We start from the raw sequence: 11,276 nt of genomic DNA on the forward strand, positions 1-11,276 counted from the left end.
TGGCCTTTTTTCATCAATAGTTGACTCCAAAACCGCTCCTTAGCCTTCCTTACACCTATATCACCTGCAAATCATGAAAAGCACTAATAAGAGCATTTTGTTGTCATTTTTCCACATTAAAAGTTCACAAGAAGGTGATTATTTGGTGCGTGATTATAGTCAAATTCACCTATTATCATCCCATGTACTACTTGTTGAAGAAGGTTGGTTTATCGTATTAAAACCTAGATATATTGGTTTAATCTAAACATAAATTTTAGATTTAACATATACAGATATGTTTAGATTTAAATGTAGAGGATTATGTTCGTATTCAGATAAATATTCATTATTAGTCTCCTCGAAGAAAAGAGCTGCGTATGCCATTAAAAGAACCTTTAAACTTGTGGAAACTAGTAGGTGCAACTTCACAAGTCAACATCAAATTTTATCACCCTAACACGGCTATATCCAGTATTCCAATTTCCAAACTACCTGAATTACCTAATTTTCTGTCTTCTACGATGAAAATGTAATTTATGTTAAATTTTAATAAATTTTGGCCAAGATCATATTTTAGAACTCAGGTCGAAATATATGGACGTAATTTCAAGAAACGCAAGAAGTCCAAGAAGTTAAGATTGATTTCAAGAAGCCAAGATTCTTTCCTTCTTAAAATAGAATTTATTTTATTCCTTTTAGAATAAAGATTTTCCTTTTAGTAGGATTCTAGTTTTTTTTTTTTCCTTATAGAATAGGGATTTTACTTTCCTTGTCTTTAGTTATTTTATTTTCTTATTAGAATAGGAATTGTTGTCATCAAAGAAGAGGCTCTAGGTCTATATAAAGGATTCTCTTGCCTTGTAGAATGGAATTCACGTTTTTGAGGCTTGCCCTAGTTTTACAATAGAGTGTTTTTTTCTATTTTGTCTTCTTGATCCTTGTTTTTGGTTCCAAGCAAGCTGGTGATAGTATTTATCTTGTTTTCAATTGCGTGTGGTGTTTCTTTATCAGTTTAATTGATTCCAAGTGGTGACTTTAGGAACTTGTTTAGTTCTTGATCTTTCAAGAATACGTTTCTTAATCTAAATTCGTTCTTTTGATATCATAAAATCAAAACTTTCATTGAACTGTTGCATCATCAATATTTACTTGTTTTGAACGAGTAAATAGCCTTTCTTATATTTCAGATTGTCATCTTTCACTACATTTTCGTTTCTAGATCTTGATCCTAGTCGGTTGGTTCTTTGTTAACTCGAAGAATCACACCAATTTTTCCCCATTAGAGGAATTTAAATAGAATACAAACTTTTAAAGACTTATTTAAACTCCCTACAACTACTTTCACAAAATTACTTTTAGTACAATTTATTTTATTATGTACAACTTTCATATCATAAAACATCTCTCTTGAGATTCTCTCTCATTTTAAAAAGATATCTCTTTCTGGTTCTCTCTCACCTAAAACGTATCTATCCCTATCAATATTCCCCCCAATTTCGAGTATATCACAAGCATATTTTCCCTCTTTTCTTCGTCCCATATATTTTGCGCATGTAAAAATGCATAAAAAACACATTGCTCAGAAAAATTATGGGCTAACAGTGATAGGGACTCCTCCAATTCCATCCCAAGCCCTCTTATCTTTTTTTTTTTTTTGTGCGTGGTAGGAATACGAGAAATTACACTGTATATATAAGGCAAAATCTGTTTTTTACATGTATATATTAAGTTTTGAATCCCTTTGACACGGTCCGAAAGTGTAGCTTAATGTTCAAGGGGGTTCAAAAATTTTGTAAGGTCATAGGTTCAATTTCCACTAGCTACAATCTTTTTAACTTTTTTTATGAATCCCCTTCGCTTAGATCCTGCCTCCACCATATATATATATATATATATATATATCAATGTCCGTGAACTGTCATGGATGATTTTTCTTACAACTAAAAATTCATGTTAATGTTTATTTTTCCTTACAACTAAGGCTCAAATAATACTTGGATTAAATATTTCTTATGATATGATAAATCATAAATGCGAGTTGTATCAATACGCGAAGAATGAAATATTCTTAACAGAATGGAAATAAATTAGATTTGCATTGATGTGATGATATTTGAGTCCGAAAACCTAAATACTAACTTTTTGGACTTAAAATATATTTCTACTGTCTACAAAAAAAGAATTATTTTTCTACATATAACGCGGTATTATACCGCGCTATACTTTAACGGTGTTTCTGCCAATAAAGTATAGCGCGGTATAATACCGGCTTATATAGCGCAGTATAATACCGCATTATATATACCGCGGTATTATACCGCGCTATATCTGTTAAATAAAGAGACCATCTTCTTCCCCACGATAGAAACAGAACCCCCCCCCCCCATAATCTTAAAAACGAGACAGCGGCCCCCCCTCTTTATCTCCAAAACAAATTCGAGTGGACCCCACCCGTCACACAAAAAGATAAGATTGTAGGTCCCGCATCCAACCCAAGCCTTCTATTATTGTGGTTTCCTCGTTTCGGGCTCAAAATTTCAATTTTCCGACTTTTCTAAAAGCATAAATCGAGGTTTCCGATTTAGTTTATATCGAAACTCGTATAATAATGCATATTAGTTGTCTTGAATGTGTTTCCATGTTGTTTTGTGTTTTGTTTGTGAGTAAATTAGAATGCTATTTTTATCCGAATTAAGATATTAGTGTTCTAAAAAAAATAGTTAAAAGTTGAGAAATAATTTTTCTTGTTAATAAACATGTTCATAAATTTCTTTTACTGTTTTATATATAATTTCGTGAATGTTATGGTATTACAATATGTTTGTTGTTTTTATTTAGTTTAGATTATTTATTTGATTAAAGACTAGTGCCCTTATAGCGTAGTAAAATATAGAGCCTTTTAGCGTAGAATCTCTGTAGTTTAAGTATCTACAATATTTTTAGATCAAACACAAACTCTGTCCAATTACAATTTACAAAAATTAATTATTTAATTTATAAAACAAACACACAGAATTATGAAAAATATTAAAATTGACACACATAAGAATTCAGGATAGCTTGGTACTATTGAGCCTCAAATATCGAGCCTGGAACCCATAGGTATATACTCTGTCCAATTGAAAACTAATTATTTAATTTTCAAAACAAACACACAAAATTATAAAAATATTGAAATTGACACACATAAGATATAAGGAAAGCTTGGTGCTACTCGACCTCAAATATCGAGCCTTGAACCCATAGATATATACGCTGTCCAATTAAAATTTAATTATTTAATTTATAAAACACACAAAATTTTAAAAATATTGAAATTGACACATATAAGAATTCAGGAAAGCTTGGTGCTACTGGGCCTCGAATATCGAGCCTGGAACCCATAGATATATACGCTGTCCAATTAAAAATTAATTATTTAATTTATAAAACAAACAAAATTATGAAAAAAATTGAAATTGACACACATAAGAATTCAGGATAGCTTGGTGCTACTGGGACTCAAATATCGAGCCTGGAATCCATAGGTATATACTCAGTCCAATTAAATAATTAAATATTAATTATTTGCAAAACAAAACAAACACACAAAATTTTAAAAATATAGAAATTGACACACATAAGATTCAGGAAAGCTTGGTGGTACTGGGCCTCAAATATCGAGCCTGGAACCCAAAGATATATACGCTGTCCAATTAAAAATTAATTATTTAACTTTCAAAACAAACAAACAATTAATATTGTTTAATTTACAGTAGACGACATGGACGTGCCGCCTATGCATCCTGGACCTTTCTCTGATGAGCTATTAGTGTTATAAGGCGATCATAGGTCCGCCTACGTATGGGAGGGAGAGCTACTGGACAGACTCTCCGCGCCAGGAGAGTGGACGACTTGTGGGACTTTATGAGGGGTAGAGATTTCCATCCCCGTGTAGTCCAGCGCCTGCGGGATACGGGCTTCTATAGGATTTTCCAGTTTGGACGGCTGTAGCTCGACTGGTCTCTGATCACGACCTTGATAGAGCGATCGCGGCCGGAGACGCACACTTTCCACCTGTCCATTGGCGAGGCCACCATCACGCTGCAGGATGTTGAGGTTTTATATGGGCTGCCTGCTGATGGACTGGCCGTTGCACTGCCTCAGTATATGAGATCTATGTCGCGTGCCCAGTATTTGGACTTGCTGCAGCAGTTCACTGGTTTCAGGCCACAGGTTGAGACTGCAGCTTCAGGGGCCAGTCGCATGACTTTGACAGCTATTAGACAACATTTGGAGATACTGCACCCCGACATAATCGGCGAGACAGACACTACTACAAATAAGACCTTTAGCGGCAATAATAATAGCCGCTATATCTTTTACCGGCCATTGGTGTTTAGCCGCTGATGTTGGGGTCGCTAAAGCCTTTAGCGGCTATTGTCACAAAAGCTGGTAAAAGGTATTGTTTATTGCCGCTAAAGATTATTATCTTTAACGATAATTGTTTGCGGCAATTATAATGGCTGCTAAATCTAATCCATAACGGCTAATTATACTGCTTTAGCAACCATTTTTTATAGCTGCTAAATTCAAAATAATTGCCGCTAAAAATTCACATAATTAACGGCAATTATTATGGCTACTAAATCCAATCCATAATAGCTAATTATTCTCCTTTAGCATCCATTTTTATAGCCGTTAAATTCAAAATAATTGCCGCTAAATGTTCGCATCTTTAGCGGCAATTATTTTGTGGCAATTAAAATGGCCATAGTATCCCTTCTGAAAACATATTAGTTTGCCATTTTAGTGGCTAATATGTTTAACTAAATTGCCGCTAAAAGTCAATATTTTTAACGACAATTTTTTTACAGCAATTATAACAGTTGCAATATCCCTTGTAAAATATCTTAATTTGCCCATTTATCGTCCATTTATATAGCTGGTATATCCAACTAAATTAGCGCTAAAAGTCACAAGCGCTAATAGCAATATTGTAGCCACCATTAATAATAGTTACTACATTTATCCAAAATATGACCCAAATAAGAAAATATATTAATATTAATTTTAAAAAAAACAGAATATATCTCATTAAATCTTAACAAATTAAAGGAAGCACCAATCAAAAATATTGATGTCACAATAACTAAACTTATATTGTTTGAACTAAATAGCTAATGTCATTATATAACTAATCCAGGCGAAAGATGGTCTTCAAACGATTTTCGCAACTTTTCATCATTATGAAATCTTCCACCCACTGAATTATCAAGCATCAAACTGTATGACCTGAAATTATAAAATAATTGTATCAGAAGATAAAATACAATGCGAAAAAAACATCTTCAAAATTCCATCACTGTCACGATTCATAAACAGAAAAAACATTGCTATTAACAGAACAACAGCCATCAAGCAGAATAACCACAAAATGCAGAAAATTTCAGCTGAAAACAGTCACCAAAAACTGCAGAAATTGCTGAAACAGTGCAGATATCAGTAACAGGAATAATACAGATTTTATTTGCTCTAATGCTAGTCCAAAGCTTCAGGTTTCAGCAGCTCACAGATGTAGAAACAATGCTGAATTCACAGTCCAAACTGTGCAGGTTTTACTGCTAAACTTTTGCTACCATTGAGAAATTTTCAAAGTTCATCAGTCAACCTAGACTCTCTTAACTGGCTATACAAGAATGATAGGCTTTTCACTATGGCTGAAGCATCTTCTGGGAATAGAAAGTGGCTTCTGTCAATCCCAATGTTTTTTTTTAAAATTCGAATAAACTTATTTGAGTTATACTTCATTCTGAGCTGAAGGGCACAGTTAAGCTTGTCTTCCAACCTGCAGAAGAAGGATATGCTGGTGCCTCCTATATGTTAGAAGAAGGTGCATTAGATGGGTTTAAAGCAATAATTGGCTTGCATGTCTGGCCATTTATGCCCGTAGGCACTATTGGTTCGAAACCTGGTCCTATTATGGCTGGATCAAGCAGGTTTACTGCAGTAGTGCAAGGGAAAGGCGGCCATACAGCAACACCACATAAAACTAGGGATCCAATGTTGGCTGCTTCTATGGAAGTTCTTGCACTCCAACAACTCATTTCTCGAGAAACTGGTCCTCTAGAGCCTAGGGTATTTATCGCTCAGTTTCCATTTAGTTACAATGTAGTCTGCTTTTTGTTTAGAATCCTAATTCCAAGCAGAATGGTCTAAAGATCCCTGTTGATTTGCAATTATATGCAGGTTGTCTCTGTTACCTTTGTAGATGGTGGTCAAGCTGGAAATGTAATCCCTGCAAGTGTAAGCTTTGGTGGAACCTTCCGGTTCATGACATTAGAAGTATATTCCTATCTTAAGCAGAGGATCAAAGAGGTATGCATAAGGGTTTTGCGAGGGGACCAAGTCCCTCCGCAACTTCTAGAGAACTTTCCGATCTTTTGAGCTTCTATAATCTATATAAACTGTAGCCTTGCTAACTTCACCTATATTAGTCAATAGAAGGGTCAAACCATAAATCTACAACTTGTACTTTACGCTTTTCAGATTAAATTCTTCCACATTACCTATAGTCCAACTTTCTAGTAATATCTTATTGGGTATGTATAAAATGTTATTGTTGATGAGTAACACTAGAAATACTTGCTACTCACAGATCATTGAGACTCAAGTAGGAGTACATCAATGTTCTGCCACCATTGATTTCATGGAGGAAATGAGGCCATATCCTCCAACTATAAATGATCCCACTATCTATGGTCATGGTAAAAGAGTTGGAGAAATCTTGCTTGGCGAGAATAACGTGCAGCATTCCCCAGCTTTAATGGCTGCAGAGGACTTTGGGTTCTATTCCCAGAAGATGCAACTGCATTTTTTCTTCATTGGGATTGACTGAAGCATCCCCCAGCAGCAATACAGGATAAGATTGGCCTTGGAAACAACTTTGGAGTTTGTAAAGCACCACCCAAAGTAGCTTGTTTCTGCTGGACAGTTAATTATGAGGCAATCCTGACCCAATATAACCTTCAACAAAGAAGCATGAACCCTTGTCACAAGTGTTACATGTGTGAGAAGGCAGAAGAAGATGCAAATCCCCTTTTCATTCACTGCCCAAGTAGCCTCTCGTACTTTTGGATACAAATAGGCAATGCCAGTATCTACCAAAGAGCTTCTTTTCAGCTGGACAGGGAAAGGAATGGGGAAAGGCAGGAAGAAAATCTGGGAAATCAAACCAGCTAGCATTTGGTGGGTCATATGGAAAGAAAGATATGTCACACGTTCTGAAGGCAAAAGAGAGAACATTCACCAACTGAAGGACTTGGTTGCACTTGGGATGTGTCCCTTGCTGTTGATAAACACTATAACTTTGACCTCTATAGTACTTAAACCTCAGTGTAACTACTTTAACTCTTAAAGAACACATCTATAGGGATCTCTTTAGTTAAAGTCTTTTAACCTGTCTTCCCCTATTAGTAGTAGTAGGTATACTTGCTGCTTGTGTAACCCGTTGTCTAACTATAATTATTCAAGTCCAAGGATACTTGCTACCATATTTTCCTTCTACTAACAGCGGTGAAGAAATATTCTCCACTGCAGACTGCTGTGTATTTACGTCTACTGTTTTCCCTCAGAGTACAAGCCAAAGATGGTGTATACATTCAGGCATGTTCGACATGCTAGCTCACCTTCTTTGAACGGTCTTGTAAAGCATGACCGTAACATATTTTGAGCAAAAACAATGTGTTACACCAAGTGCTACAACTGACCTTGGAGCTTCTATGTTCTCAATATACAGATGGTTTAGAATTCCGACATATCACAGATGGTAACCTCTAGAAAATCACCTACAAAGAAGGTGGAATCACCAAAACAACAGAAAACAGCTGCTCGACGAAATGCCACTAGCAGTAAGGGAAATATAAAAGCAAGAAGCATCCAAGGTAAGCCTAAATACAACAACAAATTAATAAAAATTGAAGGAGGAAAACTCAAATAATAGCGACGAAAGGACAAAGATGAGTAGTACCATGAGAAGGTTGAGCATTTTCAGTAACACTAGGCATCCTTGATGTTTGTGGTACTCGTTCATGTCCACTATTGGCATCAGGGATCTAATAAATATTAACATGTTAGATAACAATACTTTTATATGATTAGAATTTCATTAAAAATGTCTAAAGCTTATGAAATGGAGTTACCTGTTCACCTGAGGTGCCATTGCTACTTTGAGGCATAGATGCATCAGGAGCATATTTGCGCATGAGTTGTCTCATTTGGAGTAATTCTGATTGCATCATCTCCTGATTTTGTTTCATCATGTTCATTTCTTCGTTTTGTTTCTCCTTTAACTCGATTATCTTCTGTTCTAACCTTTGTATAACCTCATTAGAAGAATCATCTGCAATGATATTTCCTAAGGAAGACCTACTACCCCATAGAACATAAGGAGTTGGACCAAGTCCTAAACCACGAACATACCCACTTTTTTCATTTCCTAACACCTGAGAATACACATCGCCTTCCCAAGCAACACTACGAGGAGGTTGCTCAGTAGATCTCTCACTATTGCTCATCCTTTCATTTATCATTTCCTGACCATAGAATACACAATAAATCAATTTTGGAATTCATGGAAAAAATGCACATTGTTTGACGGAGTCATCAAACCAACAAAATAAAAGAAAGAATAAATCTTACGATTGTCTTGACAGAATCATCATCCAGTGGCCTATCATCCTTACGTTTTTTATGAGTTAATAAGAAAATTTCTGCTCTTGTAGGCTCAATCCCATTTACAGCCTAATACAATAAAAATGGTATCAGATATGTGTGACAAAAAAAGGTCTAAAATATTATAGTTTGTAATTTTCACAAGTTTACCTGCTCATTCATCAAAGTAGCAATACTTTTGGATCCTCCTGTGTGAGGCATCGTTTGCTTGGCCCTATTATTTCTATTTATTTGGGTACGTCTCTGTCATTGAAATATTAAAAATATATCTTATAAATCATAAAAAAAATTGAGCATAACTAAAATAAAAATGCTATGAAAATGAGCAGACTAGGAGAATTTTCAAGGCTCATACCTTAGCTTTATCAGAAAGCCAATAAGAGACAAGACCACTCCATTGATCCCTCGGTATGCGACTTGGTCTATTTTTTAGTAATGCGTCTTTAGTCTTATATTTTGGCGTATACTCACCATTTAAATCGCACTTGTAATCTTTCCATTTCTTTCTAGTGACTTTAAGACCCACGCTTCTCCACGTTTTGGGATAGAGAACTTTTTCTGAAAAAATAAAAGCCAACATTTAGAAGATAACATCATGTATCAATAGCAAGGACATGACATGCTAGAATGCTGGAGGATTCACCCTGAATTGATGGAAAACAAGACTGTGCAACAGCAGGTTAATAATGCAGTAGATATGGGAACTAACAATCAACAAAATGCTGTGGTTCCTCAACAGGTACAAACAAATAATCAATTTGCTATCTTGGAGGTGGAGAATAGTGAAGGTAATGAGAATAATCAGCTGGTTTTGGTTGATGAGAATCCTGGGCAAAGAGGCAGTCTTATTCTAAAGGAAAATACAACTCTGAATCCTGCAGCACCAGTGTTTAATCCAGCAAAGGCACCAGTTCTTGACAAACAAAACAAGGGAGCTAATGTGAATATAAATGCAGCAAATAAAGGTCACAATTCAGTAGTGCCAAACAACAGATCTAGTCCAGCAAGAAATAGCAACAACAAAGGTGAAGAGGCAAGAAAGAAAGAAAAAAGAACTCAGGATCAGCAGAATAAGGAAACAACTTCACAATGGGTACAAAGAGCTTTCAATGGGCTCTTAGTTGGAACCAATACTTCCTGCCAAGATGTACCTTCTCAGGACACTAGGCATAAGCATTTTGAATTCATTGGGATCCTTGAACCTATGCAGCAATCTAACAAAATAATAATAATAATAATAACAATAACAATAATAATAATAATAATAATAATAATTACATACCCTCACAAAATCCACTAATTTCTTCTTTGCCTCTTTGTCAAAATTTCTCCAATCATCTACATGTAGTGTGACGACCCGGCCCGTCGTCACATGAGTTACCGCCCCGTTTCTCCCATTTTATGCTTCATCATGTTTCATTATCAGTAATTGGTGTGTTAGAGTTGATTTGGATTGGTTTTGATAGGAAATGAGGCACTTAGTCTCTTTAAGGAAGGCTTGGTTTGGAAAAAGTCAACCGGATGTTGACTTGTGAGTTAGAGGGCTCGGATGTGATTTCCGGTGATTTGGTTAGCTTCGGGGGATGATTTGTGACTTAGGAGTGTGATCGGAATTGATTTTGGAAGTCCGGTGTAGAATTAGGCTTGAATTGGCGAAGTTAGTATTTTGGCGAATTCCGGTTGATGGGTGAGATTTTGATCTGAGGGTCGGAATGGAATTCCGGGAGTTGCTGTAGCTTCATTAGGTGATTTTGGATGTGTGTGCAAAATTTCAGGTCATTCGGAGGTGTTTTGGTCGGGTTTTTGATCGAATGCGAGTTTCGGAAGATTTGGATGAGCTTAGGCTTGAATTTGACGTAATTTGATGGTTTAGATATTATTTGTGGTGTTTTGATGATTCGACCAAGTTTGAATAAGGTGTTGGTTCATGTTTGCTCTTTTGGTTGAGGTCCCGAGGGCCTCGGGGTGATTTCGGATGGCTAACGGGATGAAATATGGAGTTTGGAGACTGCTGAAGGCACCTGGTATCTGGTATTTCCGCATCTGCGGAAAGGAACCGCAGATGCGGAGCCGCAGGTGCGGAGGATATATCGCAGGTGCGGTTCTAGTCCTGGAAGGGAGACGCCGCAGATGCGGAAGGAAAATCGCATCTGCGTGGCCGCAGATGCGGTTCGTGAGTCGCAGAAGCGAAGGGGTCAAAGTCGGGTGTTTCCGCAGAAGCGGAAGTTTGATCGCGCATGCGGTGTCCGCAGATGCGGAAGGTGACTGCAGAAGTGGTCTATGCTTTTAAGTGAGGATCCGCAGAAGCGGAAATGTAACCGCAGAAGCGGTAGCGCGGATGCGGAAATCGGGACCGTAGAAGCGGAAACCCCTGTTAGCAGAAGGGTTTTTAATGTTCATTTTTGTTCCGCGAAGCTTAGTTTATTTCCACCATTTTTAAGCAACTTGAGAGCTCTTTGACGGAATTGAAGGGGGATTTCGACAAGGTGTGATTGGAGGTAAGTTCCTTCGCCTAAATACATGAAATTATGGTAGAATTAACATGGAAATTTGAGGAATTCATCAAAAGAGGGTAAAGCTAG

The 11,276-nt window shown here is 36.5% G+C and overlaps 1 protein-coding gene across 1 annotated transcript; it reads left to right on the forward strand.

The window, feature by feature from the left end:
• Nucleotides 1-4,370: 4,370 nt before the first annotated feature.
• On the forward strand, nucleotides 4,371-6,859 carry LOC109220986 (IAA-amino acid hydrolase ILR1-like 7). Its single transcript, XM_019385452.1, has 5 exons — nucleotides 4,371-4,423; nucleotides 5,456-5,576; nucleotides 5,779-6,099; nucleotides 6,211-6,339; nucleotides 6,620-6,859. The coding sequence occupies exons 1-5, from the start codon at nucleotides 4,371-4,373 to the stop codon at nucleotides 6,857-6,859; spliced, it is 864 nt and encodes a 287-aa protein (XP_019240997.1).
• The last annotated feature ends 4,417 nt before the right edge of the window (nucleotides 6,860-11,276 follow it).

Source organism: Nicotiana attenuata, unplaced genomic scaffold (genome assembly GCF_001879085.1).
Source record: "Nicotiana attenuata strain UT unplaced genomic scaffold, NIATTr2, whole genome shotgun sequence".
Taxonomy (NCBI): domain Eukaryota; kingdom Viridiplantae; phylum Streptophyta; class Magnoliopsida; order Solanales; family Solanaceae; genus Nicotiana; species Nicotiana attenuata.